The sequence below is a fragment of the Rutilus rutilus genome (genome assembly GCF_951802725.1).
Source record: "Rutilus rutilus genome assembly, chromosome: 20".
NCBI lineage: Eukaryota > Metazoa > Chordata > Actinopteri > Cypriniformes > Leuciscidae > Rutilus > Rutilus rutilus.
In genome coordinates this window covers 21,557,535-21,580,585 of record NC_140225.1, presented here as the reverse complement: position 1 = coordinate 21,580,585, position 23,051 = coordinate 21,557,535, and the positions used below count along the sequence as shown (strand labels likewise).

The 23,051-nt window shown below is 37.8% G+C and overlaps 1 protein-coding gene across 1 annotated transcript in view; it reads left to right on the top strand.

The window, feature by feature from the left end:
* Positions 1 to 23,051, top strand: part of eys (eyes shut homolog) — a gene marked incomplete at its 5' end in the record, with an annotated part of 292,239 nt that overhangs the window by 258,493 nt on the left and 10,695 nt on the right. Inside the window, 6 exons of the mRNA XM_084390837.1 lie at positions 1,802 to 1,910; positions 4,091 to 4,311; positions 12,178 to 12,350; positions 16,371 to 16,553; positions 20,269 to 20,435; positions 21,190 to 21,334. Coding sequence (XP_084246963.1) covers positions 1,802 to 1,910; positions 4,091 to 4,311; positions 12,178 to 12,350; positions 16,371 to 16,553; positions 20,269 to 20,435; positions 21,190 to 21,334 — 998 coding nt within the window. The remainder of the gene's footprint in view (positions 1 to 1,801; positions 1,911 to 4,090; positions 4,312 to 12,177; positions 12,351 to 16,370; positions 16,554 to 20,268; positions 20,436 to 21,189; positions 21,335 to 23,051) is intronic.

Here is a 23,051-nt window from a genome sequence, read left to right as displayed (position 1 = left end):
ATTTGGAGCAACATGAGGTTAAGTAATGACAGCCATGTCATTTTTGTGTGAAAACTGCCCCTTTAACCAAACTGAGATTAATTTAAAGAGAACCTATTAGTCTTTTTTTTTTTACATTTTCAACTGTCTTTAGTTTATAATGTTGCTGTTTGAGCATGAAAAAGGTCTGCAAAGTTACAAAGCACAAAGTCACTCCAAAGGGAGTTATTCTCTATATCAGTAAGCATTGTTTCTGAACTCCCTCGATTGTAGTCTTGGGTTTTCTTCCCGGAAACGTACTCATCACAATATTCCTCATTTAAAAAATTTCCACCCAAGGGAATTTTTTTTTTTTTTACCAAACGCACTCAAAGCGGCTGACCAATCATATCACACTGGACCAATCAGAGCACACTGAGCTTTTCGGAAGGAGGGGCTTCACAGAGACAGGAAATAAACAGGGCTGCGTTTCCCAAAAGCATTGTAAGCCTAAGTTGATCGTATAATCATTGCCACCAGTATACGATCAACATGGGCTTGCGATGCTTCTGGGAAATGCAGCCCAGAGCGTTACTAACAGACTGCAAAGGGAGGTGCTGCAACAATGTAAATACTTTTTTATTTTATTTTTACATTCAAGAATGAAAACCTATTCTAGTAGACCCCAAAACAAAATCAAGACATTGTAAAGGGGCATAATATAGCCTCTTTAAAATAATCAAATGTTCCTGCCTGCATTTGCTACCAATGCTGAAATCATCATATCATATCATATAGGACACATTTAACCTGATGAGAAGTCTCTATAAATGCAAACAGCTGTCCAATGCACCTAAAGTGGTTATCAAGCCATGATTAAAATAATTAGCACTTCATAACATCCCGCTACTTGGACTAATACCAGAATATTAAAGTCATTGCAGGAGCCTTGGCAAACAATCAGATCAGCTCATGTCCTTATGTTCAGGATTCATCAGAAATACTGGTTCGGTGCCGGGCTGTCAGTCACATTGAATTTCCTTCTCGTAGTCCCAATCGGGCATTAATTTGTCAATCTGTATGCAGAGCGACTCTCATAACTTCCCCAGTGTTGTAATTAGTGCTACCTGAAGTTGTAGGGCTTTGATTGCCTTCAGGGAGGTGTCCTGCAAGGCGGTTTCAAATTAGCATGAGGGCAATCGCCCTGATTGCTCGCATCTGGTCATTAAAGGAGAGGGGACTTTTCTCCCCCTCTTGCCCTGAACCCAACATGTACTGAAATCAAAAGCTGATGCTTGAATAAGCAAGTCTCAAGTTTTTCATGGGCCTAAAAGAACTGATAGGACAACGAGAAAATCCATGCCTTTTGCTAATTACATGTATTTTTCAGTTAGGATGGTGTTTTTTACAGAATAACTGTTGGATCACGTCAAGCCACAGCTGAAAGCTTTGTGGGGGAGATTGCTGAGACACTCAGCACCTTTTACTGTTGCGTTAGGTTCCTGAAATGGATTATTTTTCAGCCCGTGAGCAGGGAGGAGCCGTCTTTTGACATTTTGAGATGATTGAGAAGATATATTGCTTGAGTTGTAAATGAGTAATGGATACAGAACACAAGCCTGGAAGATGAATATTTTTACTATGTGTGAAGGAGTTTGAGATTTCCGTAGAGTGGCCTAGTAGTAGCCCTGAGCTCCCCTCACCAATTTGTGTAGTTTTTATGCTTAAATGGATTTATTGTGAATGCTGCATGATCTAATGAGATTTTCCTTCCCATGGCCCGTTTCTGTCTTACTCTCTCATTCTTGATCTGTATTCCCTCCTCTCTGTCTCTCTCTTTTAGATATGCATTTCCATCTCGTGACAATGGCCGACTCTGTATCATTGAAATAGCTGTTGATAATGGAACTGCTAATCGGCAGCAGAAATACATGGATGAGCCTGTGTCAGAGGTAAACCTGCTTCTACACATTCAATCATTTGAATGACTGTGTCAGTCTATATTTTATCTATGAATTATCTGATTTACTTTAACCATTCTACTGTCATTTTTACCACTTTGTTATTGCAGTATAGTTTTTTTTAATTATAAATGTAAAAATGGATGGATGGACGGACGGATGGATGGATGGATGGATGGATGGATGGATGGATGGATAGTCAGACGGATGGATGGATGGATGGATGGATGGATGGATAGTCGGACGGATGGATAGAGGATGGATGAATAGACAGACAGTTAGTGAGTTTATGTGCAGTCATGTTGGTTATTATGCCATTATTTTTGTAAAGAAGACACCTCAGTCTTTTTGAGAGCTGGTGTAATAATATTTCTTCAAAAAATAAGACGTTTGATTATTCACGTTAAATAATTGGTTCATGTTTGCGTCCTAATTGATGAGAACCTCAGAGAGAGCTGTGCTGTAATAATCAGACATTTTCAATAGACTATAAATCTTAATCAGAATATAATGGCTTCACAAATCCATTTATAGAGCTTCATAAACACAAAATAGACTCCAGGCTTTATTAAGAACTGTTGTTTGTGGAAATGTCTGTAAAATTGGCAAGAAGATGACAAACTTTGAATGTTGTATTTGGAAAGCCTAGTTTAAAAGTTTAAGGTTAGTTTTATGTCTGAAGGTTATATAGTCCTTGTGTAGTTTAAATACATAGACAGTTTGAAATGTTGTTTGAAAGCAATATAGGCTAGGGTGGTCCTTATCAAGTCCAATTTTTTTTTTTGTGCAAAATGTTAGTGTCTTAACCTCTTAAACTGTTCCTTTTAACTTCAAAATTGGAAATATGCAAAAATGTTGACAAAGAAATGATATTTAGAGGTAGCTCAATCATGTGGAAGATTGCCTATGTTAAGCTGTGCGGCGTTATTGTGAAATGCAAGTAATATTAAAAGTTGCTGCAAATGAACTACATTTTATTGAAATCAGAGCAACACTGACATGACAACAATCTCAAAAAAAGCACAAAGTTTTCAACAATCCCTCATTTCTGATGCTCAGCAGCCAGTGTTGACTTTTTGCAGTCTGGATAGATCCGTCGGTGATCTTCCACCACATGAAGGAGAAACTGCAATTGTTCTTCAGAGTGTTTGAGAGAGCCATTGTATTCTTGAATCAGAGCCACTCCTCTCTCGACTACTTTCATTGCATGTATAATTGCCTGTGCCTCCTGATAATCTGCTTGATTCGGCCAAAGTTCCGGGTCAATTTCAAGGAACGTAATGTCATTTTTTAAACCAAAAAATGTGCTCTAAACCCAAACAATAACCAAGGTGATCATCAATAGAAATATGTATTGATTCCACCAGGAAAGGTAAATCTGCTAAACCAGGTCATAGATGGATTAATTTGGATTTAGTTTCTACAATAAGTAAACTGAGATATGCATCTAAAATACATATTTAGGAATATATGGAGCATATGGAATATGTGGAGATTTTTTTGGAATTTTACTAGCCAGGTACAATACCAATTCAAATTATCTGTTTTTACGAAAATCATCAATCTCAGAAAGTTTAAAGCTATTGAGCTACCAGTAATTAGTATGTTACTGCCATAAAAATTGGCATGCTGTATTTTCTTATATAAAGGAACAATGTGAAGGGTTAAGAGCATGACAATTGGAGACTTTAAAAATAAGGACCACCCTAATATAGGCCTATGGATAGGAAAAATTAAGCAAAAAAAAAAAAAGCAATAGGAAATTAAAATGTCTGTCTTAGGTTTTTTCTTCTACATTTTATAATATGTTAAAATAAAAACATTCATTTTAAATCGTAAACATTTGATAATATCACATTTTACTTTATTTTTGATAAATGTAAACAATAGTGTACACTGAAAAAAAAAAAGTGGTGTTTGGTTACTATTTTCTCAGAAATTGCTAGTAAAATTCACAAATAATTACAAAGAAATGATAACCCATTGAATTGAATGTTAAAATTTCAAGACTGAAATAGTATTTTACAACATACTTCAGTAATCTTTGTTTTATTTGCTACTTTGAATTTCTTTAAAGAGCACTTTAGAGCTAATCTAACATGATTATCTTTAGCTAGATAACATCATCATTATTGTTAACACATGTCTAATTTTTTCCTCCCAACACTCAGGTGGTGTTCGGCCCCACGTTTCTTGGTGGCGTTCCATCCCTCTCAGAGCTGCACCACAACAGTGGGAATGTCTCTGGATTCATCGGCTGCATACGTGAACTGCAGATGGGCTCCGAAGAGCTGCATGTGGTCGGGGAAGCAATCAGAGGCCAAAATATTCACAACTGTGACGCCACAGTCTGCCAGCATCAACCCTGCCGCAATGGAGGAACCTGTCTCAGGTATGATTTCACTTCTTTCTTTTTTGAAACTCTATTGGAGGTAGAACCATCTCAACTTTCAATGGCTACATTCTGCGAATAGTGTTTTCAAAGTGTCTGTTAAAAACAATATTCAGATGAAAATGACTGTAATTGGATGTTTCTCAATAAAGGACTGGTGAGTGGTAGACAACGTGACCGGAGGAGTTCCTCACTGTACGTGCAGATGTCATACTCATCAATCAGCATTCTTTCACAAGCATCTCTTAAGCTTTCAATATTTGGCATACATGCAATTTTCTACTAAATTTTGTGCTTTTGCCAGGGCGCAGAGTTTGTAAATATTGTCAATGATACGCGGATGCTGTGAAGATGCTCACTTGAGTTTTAAATAGCGGTAATCAGAGGCTTGATTGCAGGGACGGGAGTGATGTGTGAATGTGTTTTTTGTTAAACCACAGGCAGCGTTTTTGTGTTGCCTACAACCAATAGTTTACAATTGCACCATTTTTGAGTTTTATTTTTACTTTTCTATGTTAAAAGCATGTTTTGATTAGGGTGGGAATCTTTAAGCTTGTCATGATTCTGTTAGATTCCGTTAGTCATGATCTGATTCAAAAATTATTCTCAATGCATTTCCAATGAGCAACATGTCAACGTAGGTGGCAAATCTTTTGTAATTTAAGGTTGACCCTAGACTTGCTGCGGTAGTCGGTGTTATTGGTGTTACACGGCATTCGTCCGTCTGCCGATTATATTACTTGCCCACTGTCGTTTGGCTTTTTTATACAAATAAAAACCATTTAGTTCAGTTGGACAACAGATGCTACAATTATTAACTGAATGTGCCTACACAGAGTACACATGATCGCAAACTCAAAAGCGAAAGTGAAAAGCGGAGCATGCACTCAAAAGCGATTTCTGTATAGTAAAGATGTATAGTAACGTAGCATTTGAAGTGCATTTTTAGTATCATGGTGTACTGGTGCTAAAAAGTATTGTGGTACTAAAATTTATTTTGGTACAATATAATAATTTTGCAAATGTCTGTACCTGATCACAATGACAATGTGCTTCTCTTCTGTAGTCTGTGATTTGAAGCGTAAAAACACAAGACCACTAAAGGGGTGTTGTTTTTTGTTTTTGTTTTTAAGTTTCATCTGATGAGAGATTTATTACAAATCCATGTAAATGTCAGTGTTGAAAATGCCTTTTGCTCAGCTGATGGCGTGCTTGACCACAGCAACTCGAGCACAGACACTCAGCGCGCGTTCAGGGACTCTGTCTGACAGCCGTGGAACGGTTTTCCTATAGGACTACAGAGAACTGGCTCTGAATTTAAACCTAAACGCTTCCAAACACTGAGATAAGGCCATTTACCCTTGTTGTGTACAAACCTGATTCATTCCTTATATACTGTAGAAGCAGAAAAGAATATTACAATACACGAAGGACTTTTGCTTGGAATAATGAATAAAGGCTGGAATACACCACACAACTTTTAAAATTGGAACAGATCTCAAAACTCTAGGCATCATACGACTTTGTAAATGGTTAGAGAGGAAAAACTTGGCATTCTACAATGAATGACTGAGGATCACACACTTTCAGACTCAAGTCATTCTAAACACAACAAACTTGCATGTGCTTCGATGCTAGCAGATGCATGACGAATGAAAATATCAACCATGTTTGATCATCTCCGACTGGATGGAATAGTCTGAAGCTAAAAATTGAGTCTGTGTCCATCACAGGCCCAGCGACAGGACCCCTAATGATCCCAATCCACTGATGATCAAACACTGAATACTTCTCTGTTCATTTTTTTAAGATAATAATTTAAGACAGTTTTATGCCATATCAGAACATGAAGTAGATTCAGCTCTGTTGTTTTATATAGGTGTTCCAGTTTAAACATGCAGGCTTGTATATAGTGGCGTCCTTATTTCTCGTTCTAAACTCATCTCGGAAAAGTCTGTTTCACTGAAGCGCTCTGTGAATATTGACTTTTATATATAACCAATGTGGGGCATTAGCCCCATCACTGACCTTTGTGATGAGCCATTGAGCAGTCCAGACTCGACATTTGGTTTGTGTGTGAATGGTCTTTTTCTGTGGTGATGACTGTCCTTTCTTTTATCTTCTCCTCGAGGTTTCCTGTAAACAAATCAGTGGAGTATTCTCTTTGATCACATGGGCTTCTTTTGATATGCTGGTTAGATGTCTTCATTCTTTTTTTTCTTTTTTTTTTGAAAGGCAGCTGCTTTTATTTTCATTTGCAAAGTCACATGCACAGTACTCAGCCCCTCGTCGAGATGGAAATAACAGTCCACGTTTATTTTAAAAGGGTAAAACTAGCTGCACTCGTGTGAGGCAGATAATTGTCCTGGAAGATGTCCTAATGGTAATCCCAGTTAGCTGAGGCGAGTGAAGGGAGCATGTTGACAAAGAATAGGCTTTTTCTCCAAGCCAGCAGCTGACGTTAGCAGGCTAGTTTTTCTCAACAGATGGTACTTAAACATATCCCCGCTTTCCTTGCATTTGCTTCTGCTCAGAGTCATTTCTCTCTCTGTTGTCATCCGACAAAACTGTATTTCACCTCAGATGTCCTCATCCATTTTCTCTCTCATCTATTTAAAGTTTCGGAAAACGTATGTGACTGTAGATATGGGCCTAATGTGTGCATTCAAAGTACCTGGCTTCCTGTTGTAAGTCTCCTTACTAGTGTTGAGTTCTGACAGTGATTCATGGCTTTAACGGTTGTAATCCTTTGACTTTGAGACAGATTCTCCCCACCTCCACCGGGTAACGGCTAGAGCATGTGGAGGGCAGGAGCGAACAGCTGTACATCAGCCGTTCATTTCATTCCCGTAAAGCGACATCATTCACCTCGCTGTCGAGCTGAGCACTAAACTCTTTTACTGAGTGTGTCACGCCCGCCCAAGTGTATAATCGAGTGCTTGGCCCACTAAACAGGCAATCCAGCACGTTTGGAGGACCGGCCTCTCCATTTTGGGTCTCCGGTGAGCCGTGGCCTCATGTCGCGTTTACAGATCTTTGAATTTAAAATGCTGTCTTTGGTCAGTACTGTTAAAAATATCTGGGTTTTCATTGCTTTATTAATACTATCAGATGACTGGTTACACTGAAAGCAAACTGGAAGTCAGAGACTCTTTTTGTCTGCTTCTCTGGATGCACCCTTATTTAAACAGACATGGAGAACACTTACCATGTTAAATTATTCATACATGTTTGCTTCCAGAAATTTCACTTTAGTTGCAGCCGAAATGGTCAGTAGTGATGGTAGCTTATTATATCCGCTGGGAGACGTGTGCGTCAGGACTCAGTTTAGTGGAGATATTTTCAGAACATTATATTTTTAATGGTTTTCGTCTTTCTTTTGCTTTGTAGCACTGATCTCTGGTTCACTTCCATTCTAACCAAACACAGACAAATGTTCTTGGTTTTTAGTCTCTTGACTGCCTTACATAATGCCCATTGGTCAAATAAGCATCTTTATATAACTGAATGCAGGATGACCTCTGTGAACCGTATTAGCAACAGTGTCTTTCTAAGAGCTGTACCAAGTATGATACCAGGGTCAAATAAACACACTTTGCCAAATTTTGTATATTATCTGGATGTTTTCATATATGCTGTATGTGTGTGTGCCTGCACCACTGTTCAAAGGTTTTTTTCTAAAAGGTAATACTTTTATTCAGCAAGGACACATTGATCAATAGTGACCGTAAAGGCATGTATAATGTTACAAAATATTTTTGTACTTTCTATTTATCCAAAAAATATTTCCACAAAAGCTTTGTTTTTTCCAATTGCTAACACACTAAAATGACATGCACAGCACAATTATTTAAATTGACACACAGAGAGCAAAACCAATGGCAATTCAAAATGGCACTTTTTAAATACATAGTCACATGTTTGCCATTTCAAAACACTGCCATTCAAAATGACACTACATGAGCCACCTGGCCAAACACCTCAATGGTTAATTCTTAACACTACAATCTTTTTCAGTTTACTGTTTTTTGTGAGCATATTTTTGTTCAGTCCAATGTAAATATATCTGCTGTGCATATGTTGCACTGACTTGTTTGGTGAAAAATAAAAATTTCAACAGCATGTGTGTTTCGGCAAATATTTCTGTGCAGGTGAACAATCTGAAGAATTTTCTACAATTTGAACTATTTTAGTATTATGGCAAAGCATACTAAAGATGAGAGTGCTTTTCATTATGCCCAACAGTGTGTAGTTGGTTAGACAAAAATCTGGTAATATGAATGAGGTGTGTGCCATTTCATGCAAAAGTTTGATTTTGATAATGCTATATGTAGTTTTAGTTGCAGTGCTTCATTTTGCAGTGCTTCATTTTGCAGGATATATTAGTTATTTTGCAGTTTGGATGTGTGGTTTTGTGAATTGTGTTAAGTATTTTGATAAAACCAGCCTAGTTTGCAAAATTGTGTGTTAGCAATTGGAAAAAACTGTAAGCACAACTGATTTCAACATTGATAATAAGGTTCAATAATACGATAACAGTGTTTTCTTGAGCACCAAATCGGCATATTAGAATGATTTCTGAAGGGTCATGTGACGCTGAAGACTGAAGTAAAGGTTATAAATAGCTTTGCCATTACAGAATAAATTACTTATTAAAAAATATTTCACAATATTACTGTTTTACTGTTCAAATAAAGGCCTGGTGAGCTAAGAGACTTCTTTCACCCCTGGCATTTGAATGATTTATTTGTGTGTGTGTGTACTGTTTATACAGTGACTTGCGAAAGTATTCAAAACCCTTCATTTTTTTCACATATTATGTTGCTGCCTTATGTTAAACTACTTTAAATTACTTTTTTCACATTAATATCCACTCCATACACCACAATGACAAAACAAAAAACTGATTTGTGATGACTGCAAATTTATTAAAAATTAAAAAACTGAAATTATTACATTGGGTAAGTATTCATATACCCTTTTCTGGGACACTTGAAATTTAGCTCAGGAGCATTTCAATTTATCTTGTAGATGTTACTACACTTTGAGTGGAGTTAACCTGTGACAAATTCAGTTGAATGGGTATGATTTGGAAAGACACACACCTCTCAAAAAAAAAAAAGGTCTAACAGCTAAAAATGTATATCAGAGCAAAAACCAAGTCATGAGGTCAAAAGACCTGCCTGTAGAGCTCAGAGACTGGATTGTGGGGAAGACTACAAAAACATTCTGCTGAATTGAAGGTTCACGTAAGCATGTAGCCTCCATTATCCTTAATAGAAGAAGATTGTAACAACCAGGACACTTCCTAGAGCTTGCCTAACTGAGCACTCAGTGGAGAAGGGCCTTGGTTAGAGTGGTGACCAACAAGCTGATGGTCACACTGGTTGAGCTCCATGATCCTCCGACTGGATGGTATCATAGTCCAAAATCTGCAGGCTGGCGCAACACTTTCCACAATTATTGTTGACTGCAAATCGGGGCAAGTCCTACCTAAAAAGGCTTTAACTAAATACTTCGCTAAGGGTTTCAATACTTATGCAATGTACTAATTTAATTTTTTTCTTATTAATAAATTTGCAAAGTTGTCACAGATCAGTTTTTTGCTGTCATTGTGGTGTATGGAGTGTAGATTGGTGTGAAAAAAGTAATTTAAAGTAGTTTAACATAAGGCAGCAACATGGCAAGATGTGAAAATAAATGAAGGGGTTTTAATACTTTCGCAAGGGACTGTTTAGAGTGCACTAGCATATACAGTTGATGGTCTCTAAAAGCCTGAAATCTTTATTTTTTTTTTTTTTAAAGATTAAGTGTCATGATCAAAATACAGAATATGTCATTGCAATGTCAAGACTCCCTTTGAAGAGTGGTAAACACATCTCCTGTGATCATACACAGTTGGCTACGTACGGGGCTCACCATATGCAGCCGACACCTGAGTGTTCCTCCTGACTGTTCCCTGCGTCAGTCTGAGTTTGCATGGCTGGTGAAGGGCAATCAGTCACAGAAACAGATGTGTTTGCATGTTCTACATAATGCGGGGCAATAATCTCGCAGTCTGCCGCGGCATTACCCCCTGCTGTCCTGAAAGGCAGTGACAAACCATTCTGTCTTTCCCTGGGAACGGTGCAAAGAGTGCTTGTATACAAACCAGGTCACTTGATTAGTGACTCAGATTTATGAGTGTGAAGGTTGCATGTTGTCCTATCTAGTGTTATCTGCATAAATGCAATTATTTTTGTAACGTTATAAGCGTGCCATTTTTAGTTTCTCCCTGCATAGATATTCCTTCAAATCTTTTCATTCCCACGTTTTTAGAATATTGTTGTGTGTGTCTATGTATCAGTCACTTGCACTGGTTCTAAATCCCAGTGACAGAATGTAAATATTTCATTTCAGCTGTGCTGCAGCTCAAAACACATTATTAATTTATAGATTTGAAACTCCTCCAATGCTTCCTGTATCTGATATTATACCTTTGAAAACGGTCTACATCTTCCGGCAGCTTATGAAGTTCTTGTCTGAATATTGCTTATCATGCTGGCCCACCCTCTACCTCTCGCTTGAGGATAAAGCCTGGAATTAAAAAAGTTCCGTTCGCGGAATTGCACCTCGGCAGTCATCCTTTAGCTGGGGCGTTTCTAATAATTCGCTTACGGTGAGGATAGATCAACATCAGCAGAATGTGAGTCTGCTTTTGTAGATGGCCTTCAGGCCCAGTTATTCGCTTATTTAAATGAATCTGTGATTCACTCAATACGTTTTTGTTTATGTACTCTTCTTCATCCCCGTGGTCTTGGACACCTTTTTTTTTTCTTTTTTTTTTTAAAAGTCTTTTCACTGCATGATATTTATAAAATGGACATCCCAACAAGTGTAATGTTATGTCTGTATAATGCGTTTTTATGAATATATCCTGTATTTTGGTTTAGATGTACACTCAGATTCGTATCAGTCTGTACGTATCAGATTCAGGACATAATAAAAAATCATCTGGTCCTTGGCAGGTCTTAAAATTAGGTAAATACAACCTCAGATAAACATGACATATTACATCGTGTCATTATTATTTAACAAAAACTTGAGCTCTGTCTGAAAGTGCTACATAAAGTAAACTTTTTTTTTAGTCTGATGATAATCAATAAACATGACAACAATCAACAAGTTTGTTAAACATATACAGCAAATAGAAAAAAAGGTTAATTAAATTTAAACATGGTGTTATTACTAATAGCAGCATGATAACATTGGTCATGTGATCTTAAAATAGGTGCAATCCTCTCCAGGTTGAAAATTTTAAAACAAGGGGTTTTCAAAAATGTTGATGCCACGGACCCACAAACATGATTAAGCCATTTGTTTATTTTCATGTACACTACCGTTCATAAGTTTGGGGTCTTATGATTTTGATGTAAGTCTCTAATGCTAACCATGGCTGCATTTATTTAGGAACCCATAGGAATTTAAAAACCCATTCTAGACCACAGACTTGATCTTCATTTACGAGTGAACATCATTTTATGCCAAATCAATTGCTGTTCATTTCTGTGTCTGTAAAATATTTTTTAACAAAGTGCACTTTTACTTGCGCTTGCACTGCAAGATCAGTTGATGTTGGTCTGCCTGACAAGGATGGTCTCGAGTTCAGGCCGGTGATGTATGACTTCCATCCATTCCGCTCTGTATTCTCATTTGTATTCTCCCCTGCTTTTTTGACATTCTTAAACCCCCCCCCCAATGCCCCTTCCCAATGTATGCTTTATACGCAAACTCCACCGAAGGTAATGATGCAGTACGGGTACATTTCATTGGTGTACTAATGATCTCTGTTTTTTTTTTTTCCTCATTTTGGTTCCTTGTGTGTAGTGATGCGGAGAACTGGTTCTGTGCGTGTCCTTCGCTCTACTCCGGTAAGCTGTGCCAGTTCACCGCCTGCGAGCGAAACCCGTGTGCAAGCGGCGCCACCTGCGTTCCCCAGACGCAGCTCGAAGCGGCGTGTCTTTGCCCCTACGGAAGGCAGGGTCTCCTCTGCGATGAAGGTTTGTGTAGACGCTGATTTACACCGGTATCAATTGAGACGTTGAAGCCAGCGTGGCCAGAGGGTGTTTCTTTTGATATTTGTGCCATTCTGAGGTTTGTTTTCCTCCATCACCTCCGTCTTTGAGGTTAGACCCATAGGTAGTATATTGAAAGTATTCCCAGCGGTTTTGTTTAACTGATGCAAGCCGTTGAAATACCTTTCCAATTAGAGTAGCTAAGTGCTCTGCGCTTGCTGCAAACAGTTACTGAACTGATGCTTTCACAATGAACGTTTTGAGGATAATTGCCAGTGTGCACTGGATTGGAACTCGGTTCCACTACATACACAGACCTTTCCAGGTGTCTACAGGTAGTACGCATCCAAATATAATGAGCACACCAAGTGTGTAAATTACGCAACTCTGAAACTTAATTCATCAAAGTGTAGTTACAGAATGTACTGGCTGCAACTGGGTTTGTTTTATTGTCTCAAATAACAAAGCTGTGAAGTCATACTACAGCGCCGTGTAACTAATGTACTTCTCTCCCCGGCTCTACCTCGCAGTGTTAAGTCAGCTAAAGTCGGATATCTGCTTACACAGATAGCTCTTCATCTCCTCGACTGTGCTTAGAGGGGAAAGAACTGCGGCTATTTCGCTGTAATCTAATTGGGTGGCGTGGTTTGAAGACCGCTTGGCACAGCACGCGAGCCTGAGCTACCAGACGTCGCTCCATCAGACAGCAAAGAGCCTGATGCCAAATAGAGTGTTCTAATCTCCCAGTGTCACACCGAGCGGGACTGACATTTGAATTTAAAGGCCGATAACAGCAGATAACATCAATCAGTATTGATTAGTAGCCAAGGCCTCGCTGCCTCTGGGCAGTCACTCAACTTTGGATGTGCTGGACTTCTTCAAATGAGCCTGGACTAATGGAATTATAGGAAGGGTTTTTCGAGTCTGTTTTATGTATTGATTTAGTGTTACATTTAGAATTTATACATTATTCAGAATCGTGGTCTTATTTCAAAGTATTCTTATTTCAAAGAAAAAAGATGCCAGGCAGCATAGCAAATGTGATTTAACAGCAATACACTAATGGTTCTTTCTCGAGTCAGGAGTCGGTTAATACAGTGAATTTGAGGAAACCGTTCGGAATCGGACATGCCCGCGAAGAACCGATGCGCTGCTGATGCGAGCATGCGTGAACTAAGCAGTTGACTTGAATTATAGCCGAAATTAAATAAATAGGTTTATTTCATTAGTTTATTTCGTTTTAGACGTGTAAAACATCTGCGTTTTACATCATTATCAGGTTCTTTAATAATAGAATTGCATGTACGTGACGTCATTGATGACGGAAACGAACGTGTGAATCGGTTCATTGAAACGAATTGTCTGAAAGAAGCAATTTGTGGAAAACATGAGATTGTGCTTAAAGGGATAGTTCGGCCAAAAATGATATTTAACCCATGATTTACTCACCCTCAAGCCGTTCGAGATGTATATTATGTCAATCTTTTCAGTTATTTTAGAAAATGTCTTAGATCTTTCAGTGGTTATAATGTGAAGCTATGGGGTCCGCCTCCTTCAAGTCCCAAAATGTGCATGCATCCTTCACAAAAGTAATCCATCCGGCTCCAGGGGGATAAACGAAGGCCTTCTGAGGGTAATCCGTGCGGTTTTGTCGTAAAAATATACATATTTAAAACTTTATAAACGAAAATAACTCGTTTCGACGCGCGTTCACGGAGATGGATGCCGGCGTATGACGTAGGACGTAGCGTAGGAAGCATCGTGACGTTGAAAAAAGATTGACATATACATCTCGAACGGCTTGAGGGTGAGTAAATCATGGGTTAAATATCATTTTGACTAAAACTATCCCTTTAAATAAAAAAGCAATCCAAAAATAATGCTGGAAATGAGTGCAAACAAATTGCTAAAATGTCAATAAACAAACATAATTCAATGAATTATTAAATCACCAAACAAATTAATAAATGTGCCTTTATTTCAGTTTAATAATGTATTTAAGAATTTATTTAAATATTTCAACATTTATTTAATGATTTAATTTTGAGTAATTTAGTTCTTTTATTTTTAGGTTAACCAACTTCTGTACAATATTAACTTTATTTTCAAATGTGCATATTTTTTAGAAGTTGCATTCCAAATCCACAGGAAGACAGATAGATTGATCTTTGGATTGATCACGGGAGCTTGTGTTGCTGGAAGCAGCTTGATGCGGCAGTGGAGTTTAGAGGACAGGCTGTGTTCTTTGACGCACAGTTCACATCACACTCACCTAAAATAGACCCATAACATAATGGCACATCTGTCTTAAACCGCCTTACCGCCTTAACACGCATATCATGTGACTTACTGTTTTTTCATTCCATCGTCACCAGGCTCTACACCAGAAGATTAATCATCTTGTGGGAAGTGTTTGGGATCAAACAGATTTTGTTAGGAGTTTTTATTCTTATGTGCATATGTTTTTATTCTTATGTCTTTATCTATTTCATTTTTTGTGTGTGTGGTAAGCGAATGTAATCAAGAAAAGCTAAATATCTCTGGGTCCAGCCAACACAGCTGACAGAAGGCTATTGAATTTCACTATAGATAAATCCTTGCACACAAACGCTTTTTGACTAGAACGAATGAAAATAAATGGGTGATATGTCACCAGGAAAAACTGCTAGTGAGTTGGAGGTTGTTTTCTTGTTCCTTTAGTCACCTCTAGCAGAATAATACAGCCAGAGAGAGCTTTGCTGTGCTATGCAGAGCCTTTGCATGGAAATGTAAACATAAGTTATATGGTCATTTGAGGTCATGTCTCATATACTGTCAAATGGGACATTAACAGGTCAATTTTTAAGAGAAAGTTTTATTCATCTTCAGCATTGGGGGAAAAAATCAGGGAAAGCAAGTATTTTTTTGCCTATAATTATATCAGTTCTGGTTACTTCTAAAGACTAGAATCACAAATCCCCATTTGACTTTGGAAATGAGTTAAATCACATCCTTATACAGGACTGGAGTTTATCTTAGGATGGTAACTGGCACTCTCAAAAAGTGCCCAATACATCTGATTAATAAATGGCCGGCTTGCTAATGAATTTCACTTTGAGCAAGAAAACGTAACTCGGCATAAGCAGCGTATCGCTGAGCCATTATACGACACTGTGAGTGAAGAAATACAGCTGGCCTCATCAAACCGTCCCTGCTAAAAACGCATTCTAGTCCTTCATTAGGCCCTGTGCAAATAAACCGCGACAAGGTAATATATGTGCAATTTCAAAAGGCATCAATAATTCAAGAGGAGAGCACAGGGAAGAACTTCAATGCTGTTCCCAGAGAAATCCTCTGGAGAAGCTTTGCAGACTGCACAGTTCATAAAGACAAAATGAGGGGTGGAGAAAACTCGTAGCACGTTTTTTTTCTCTGGACAAAAAAAAAAAAAAAAGTGTAGATACTTAATGTACCCAAGCTGAAATGTTTCTGAACGATGGCTGCTGGACCAGGGGATCAAATGTTGATATTTCGGAAGATTTTCTGCCTCTGAAGTGCATTGTCCAAAGCAGCAGCCGTTGCACAAATTCTGGCAAAATCTTTCTGCAAAATATAAATGTTACGACCACTGTCCATTTGCAGAGTAAAATGGCACAAAATTATAGTAATTATTGTTAGAAGCAGCATTTTCCCCCCTAAGGAAATAATAATATAGGATTTGACAAGCTTGATGTATAGTGCAATATCGCCATCTTGTGTCGCTTTCTCAGACAGCTGCTGGTAACTTCACCTCAGTCAAATTACATGACATTTTACAGATTCTTGTTTATTTAAAGTTGTCCCAATACATTTCTCTAGAATAATTATACTAACTATAACTGGAGTTGAACCTGCAACCCTTGTGCTAAGCAACCATTAATAATTTGGCTAGCCCATTGAATTATTAGTAGTATTATAGGCTATACATTATTGCAGACATAAAGTTTATATATATATATAATTGATTACTTTTTTATTTCTTCACAGCTGTCAACATCACTCGGCCCAGGTTCAGTGGTCTTGATGAATTTGGATATTCATCCTATATGGCTTATCCCTCTGTTCCCAGTATGGGTCATTTTTATGAATTCCACCTGAAGCTCACCTTTGCCAATAATGTCTCCGCTTTGAGAAACAGCCTCATTCTCTTTTCTGGGCAAAAGGGACAAGGTGGGTCAAAATTGGAATATTGTTCATATTTGTTACTCCATCTCTCTTTATTCGCCTTGATTTCAGTGCATCCCTCAGCGCTTACAATAGCATGCTGTATATACTGGTGTATGAAAAATAAGAGCTGGATTCATAGCAGCTGAGGTCATGTTAGAGGAAGTGAGGTTTGGAAACTTTATCTCTCAACCTCTCAACTAGGAGATATTAATGGAGCAGCTCCTGTAAAATGTGCTGTAAATGTAAGTCCAGAGGCCATGCAAAGCAGAGACAATTTATCTGTGCACAAAACGGGGCAATGATTTTTATTGTCTGGCATAAGGGAAAGATCTGTTATATGAAGTCTCTAAAGAATCTCAGACGATAGAGAAGAAATCTTGAATGCAGAATTAAAAAAAAAAAAAAATTAAAGATGGTAAAAAGTTTATAACTTTTTTTTTTTTACTGTGACATGAGGAAATGACAAATAATTCATTATAATTAGTAATAATAATTAATACTGCCTAGTAGTAATTTAGTAATATGATTATTATAGAAAAATAATTGTTATTATAAAAAAAGTTTGTTTACCAGTAAAAAAATAGTGGAAACACTTTAGTTTAGGGTCCAATTCTCACTATTAACTATTTGCTTATTAGCATATAAATTACTAGGATATTGGCTGTTTATTGGTACTTATAAAGCACATATTAATGCCTTATTCTGCATGACCATACATCCTTTAATCCTACATAATGCCTAAACATAACAACTACTTTACTAACTAATAAGGAGTTTATCGAGACAAAAGTCATACAGTGGGTACGGAAAGTATTCAGACCCCCTTACATTTTTCACTCTTTGTTATATTGCAGCCATTTGTTAAAATAATTGAAGTTCATTTTTTTTCCTCATTATTGTACACACAGCACCCCATATTGACAGAAAAACACAGAATTGTTGACATTTTTGCACTTTTATTAAAGAAAAACTGAAATATCACATGGTCCTAAGTATTCAGACCCTTTGCTGTGACACTCAGGTGCTGTCCATTTCTTCTGATCATCCTTGAGATGGTTCTGCACCTTCATTTGAGTCCAGCTGTGTTTGATTAAACTGACTGGACTTGATTAGGAAAGCCACACACCTGTCTATATAAGACCTTACAGCTCACAGTGCATGTCAGAGCAAATGAGAATCATGAGGTCAAAGGAACTGCCTGAAGAGCTCAGAGACAGAATTGTGGCAAGGCACAGATCTGGCCAAGGTTACAAAAAAGTTTCTGCTGCACTTAAGGTTCCTAAGAGCACAGTGGCCTCCATAATCCTTAAATGGAAGACGTTTGGGACGACCAGAACCCTTCCTAGAGCTGGCCGTCCGGCCAAACTGAGCTATCGGGGGAGAAGAGCCTTGGTGAGAGAGGTAAAGAAGAACCCAAAGATCACTGTGGCTGAGCTCCAGAGATGCAGTCGGGAGATGGGAGAAAGTTGTAGTAAGTCAACCATCACTGCAGCCATCCACCAGTCGGGGCTTTATGGCAGAGTGGCCCGACGGAAGCCTCTCCTCAGTGCAAGACACATGAAAGCACACCTGAAGGACTCCAAGATGGTGAAAAATAAGATTCTCTGGTCTGATGAGACCAAGATAGAACTTTTTGGCCTTAATTCTAAGCGGTATGTGTGGAGAAAACCAGGCACTGCTCATCATCTGTCCAATACAGTCTCAACAGTGAAGCATGGTGGTGGCATCATGCTGTGGGGGTGTTTTTCAGCTGCAGGGACAGGACGACTGGTTGCAGTCGAGGGAAAGATGAATGCGGCCAAGTACAGGGATATCCTGGACGAAAACCTTCTCCAGAGTGCTCTGGACCTCAGACTGGGCCGAAGGTTCACCTTCCAACAAGACAATGACCCTAAGCACACAGCTAAAATAACGAAGGAGTGGCTTCACAACAACTCCGTGACTGTTCTTGAATGGCCCAGCCAGAGCCCTGACTTAAACCCAATTGAGGATCTCTGGAGAGACCTAAAAATGGCTGTCCACCAACGTTTACCATCCAACCTGACAGAACTGGAGAGGATCTGCAAGGAGGAATGGCAGAGGATACCCAAATCCAGGTGTGAAAAACTTGTTGCATCTTTCCCAAAAAGACTCATGGCTGTATTAGATCAAAAGGGTGCTTCTACTAAATACTGAGCAAAGGGTCTGAATACTTAGGACCATGTGATATTTCAGTTTTTCTTTTTTAATAAATGTGCAAAAATGTCAACAATTCTGTGTTTTTCTGTCAATATGGGGTGCTGTGTGTACAATAATGAGGAAAAAAAATGAACTTAAATGATTTTAGCAAATGGCTGCAATATAACAAAGAGTGAAAAATTTAAGGGGGTCTGAATACTTTCCGTACCCACTGTAGTTAACAGTTAATAGTGAGAATTGGACCCTAATCTAAAGTGTGACCAAAATGGTTAAACATTTTTCAATTTTCAATTACTTGAGAGGGTAAATATTATAGAGGTTATTGAGAGTAGTGTTCAGAGAATAATGGATATCATTTTTTTAGTTTTAAGTAAAAATCGTATTTAAAAATTAAGTAGCTTTAATATCTTAATATGAAATCATGCTTCTCATATAAGTATATTGTTTTAAGGATATTGTTTCTTGAAAACGACACAAGTACTAATTAAGAAAAGGATTTTCTGCAGTGACACTGATTTTCTTTCTAAATGTAGAAATTTATGTAATTTTTTTTCTTTGCGACTGTCCACTTTAGACATTCTTCTAACTATAAGTAACTTTGCAACTACATGCCAACGAACTCTCTTTAGAATATTAATAGACTGTCTGCTTAATATCTGCTAATACTTTATTTAGATGCTTCCCAACAGATATTCTACTAGCACTGACTATAAGTAACTTTGAAAGTAAAATCAACTTATTCTACTAAACCTAACATAGTAGTTTGATACTCTAATGAGAGTTAGTTGACATGTAGTTGCAAAGTTACTTATAGGTAGTAGAATAAAGTGTAACCGAAATGTATATCCATAAAAAAAAAGAAAAAATCAATGTCCTGTTGAAAGTGCCATTAAGAAGAGACAGCATCTCGGTTAAGTTTCCTCATGCCTTCTCCGCCACCATCGGCAATTTATTTTAAGGTCAGTTTCAGTGGCTGCTAACTGACACGTCACTGCTACGAACATGTTTAATCAAAAGACAGGCAGCTGAATAAAAGAGTAAGGGGGGTATGAATCTTCCTCAGTTCAGCGAGTGTCTCTCGGGATTATAGTTTAGGATGATTCATCACGGGAAAAAGAGAAGAGGACAGCACTGTGAATAATGAAGCAATTGTCAAGGGAGCAGTGCAGCACAGTGGGGAACAAAAAAGGAATCAGAGAGGATGAGAAGGCAAATATTCACCTGATAATTGGCCAGATAAATTGGAGCGTTAGATCCATCAGCTCAAAAAGAAAAATAAATTACATTTTAGAGATGGTCAGCTTGACCTGAACCACTAATGAAAATGCTTCAATTTGACATGCCTTTCTAATTTATTACTTTTTGCAATATAATTGAGTGACCACATCAAAATTCATTTCCTCATCACTTTCCTTTGTGTTCCAAAATCCTAAAACCTGTTTGTTTCCATGTCTAAATGCCAGATTTCCAATATGGTGTCTGACTTTTGGACTCCAGTGCATGTGCTAATTGGATTCTGTGTGTTATTGTTTCTGTGAAGGCATCAGTGGAGACGACTTCTTCGCATTGGGGGTGCGGAACGGCAGGATTGTTCATAAGTATAATCTTGGCTCGGGTTTGGCAACAATTATCAGCGAGCGCCTGAATCCGAGGATCAAAATTCACACAGTGAACTTTGGAAGATATCTGAAAAATGGATGGCTGAAGGTGTGTTTTATTTTGTAGGAATATAACAAACTTTGAAATCATAGTTAAATGATCATTTCTGGGCTCTTTACTTTTATATACACTACCGTTCAAAAGTTCGGGGTCAGTGTTTTTATTTATTTTTTAAAGAAATTAATTAACGTATATTCTGCGAGGATGCTTTAAATTGATCAAAGACATTTATAATGTTATAAAAGATTTCTATAATAAAAGCTGTTCTATTCATCAAAGAATCCTAAAACATATCACAGTTTCCATAAAAAAATATATATAACAGCTGTTATTGTTATAACAACTGTTACAACATTAATAATCAGAAGAAATGTTTCTTGAGGACCAAATCGGCATATTAGAATGATTTCTGAATGATTTCATGTGACACTGAAAACTGGAGTAAAATTCAGCTTTGCCATCACAGGAATAATTTACCTTTTTAAAATATATTAAAATAGAAAATAGATATTTTAAATTTTACTGTATTTTTAATCAAATAAATGCAGACTTGGTGAGCATAAGAGACTTCTTTCAAACCATGATAAAATAATAAACCAATCATATTGCTATATATTTGAAATGCAACACAAAGCCAGTAAAAATACCTTGATATTTGTCGTATCTCTATGAATGATGACAAAAAAAGAAGAAAATAAATGATGTAGAATGGAAATTCAGTGATTTCCTGTTCTGAGCCACTTTTGACTCTAAACTCTTTTTGATGTCATGCTGACGTCACATTGGTGTGTTTTCTGAATAGGTCGATGGGCAGAAGAGGAGGACAGGTACATCCACTGGACCGCTGGTGGGTCTGAACACCTTCAGTCAACTTTATGTGGGTGGATATGAAGAATACACACCTGAGCTATTGCCTGCGGGCTCTCGTTTCCAGAACAGCTTTCAAGGTGATGTGTTTTTTTCTGTTTTATTATTAATATTGGCTTGTTTGATGTCTTGAAATGGCCTTCAAAAAACTTTAAAACCATTTAAAACTTGAGTTTTGAAATAAAAATTCCAACATTTAAGGATATGCATTTAGATAAAAAGGTTGTTAGGGTTTCAGATTCAGTCATATCTATCCAAACTTAACCCTGGACTATATTTTTATCTTTAATGTCTGCAAACGTTATTAAACAGCATTTCCTCACAGTTGTGAATCACACTTAAGACAGTAGGATGGAATGGATCTTTTGTCTCTGGTTCAGGCTCCGGATACTTAGTCAATGGGCCTCATTCGTGAAACCGGCAGAACAAATTTCTTTGGAAATCGTTAATAAAACCGTCCTCACATAAATTTCATGGGAATGTTTTTAAGAAATGTTTTTAACTGACCCAAATTCTGTGCAATGATGTGCAAAGGTACACTATGCAACTTTGTTGTTGTTGTTGTTTAAAATTGAAAGTCAAGTCCATCCTTCATCCAAAACGTGTTTTTTTGTCTTACCCTGATACATTTTGGTAAGCCTATTATAAGTGTTTATATTTTAGACCTGTCGGGATGGTTTTCATGGGAAATTGCGTACATACATCACTCGCCCGTGCGCATCTCGTCAAATCCGTAGATCGAGGAAAGTTGCTTCGGCTACTTTGACACGTGTATGGTGTAGGAGTGGCATAGGTTTGCTGTCACAATGAGTGATAAAGTTTGACATGGAGCAGCTAAATCTCCAACCTCCAGGGAATCAGCATTTTAAAAGGGGTCATATAATGGTACATGCACTTTTACAAGTTGATTGTACTGAAATGTGTGTTGGCAGTGCCTGTACACAACCATCATAAAATGATAAAAATCCATCCAGTGTTTTTTTTTTTTATCTTCTTATATGTTTTCCCCCATCTCAAATCAAGCCGTTCCCACGATTGTTGATTGACAGCAGCGTTTCAACACAGACCCGCCCTCGCTCGTGAGCGAGCTGTCAATCATAGTCCGCGCGGACCGTCGCGACCATTGTTGATACGCTGGAGCACTGTCTATGAGCAGAATGGCTTCTAAGCGATTGTGGTGTTCTGTTCTTGGGTGTAATAACGAACACAGCAGTCATTTTGATGTTCCTAAATCCAAACCGCTGAAGACGCAGTGGCTGAGTTTATTTTCGAAGGGAATATTCCCCACGATCAACGTCAATGCTTCCATGTTTGCGGGAATCATTTCACCAGACTGCTTTACAAACGAGGTCAGTATAAAGCTGGTTTTGCTAAGAAGCTGCTCCTGAAAAAAGGATCGGTACCAACTATTCGTGTTCCTGCTGCACCTCCAGAAGTGTAACGTTTTATTAACCTTTATATTAATATTTATATTAATCTTTGCAAATCACTTGCTGCACGCTTCACGATGAATGCGGCTGTTTACACTCAGGGTACATTACGGCAAGTTTTCTATGTACGACGTTCTCAATATAATTCATAATCCCACGTTTATAATAAACAACGCGTTATGGTTATTGTATTATTGTGTTACAAACGGTGTGCGCACAGAACAGAGGGGCGGGTGAGCAAAGCTCATTATCATTTAGAGACACATGCACTTAAACGGCGTGCTGAAAACAGAGCTGTTTTTGACCAGGTAAAATTAGTGTTTTCTTACAATACTAATGAGAATTTTTAATTAAAGTATATTACAGA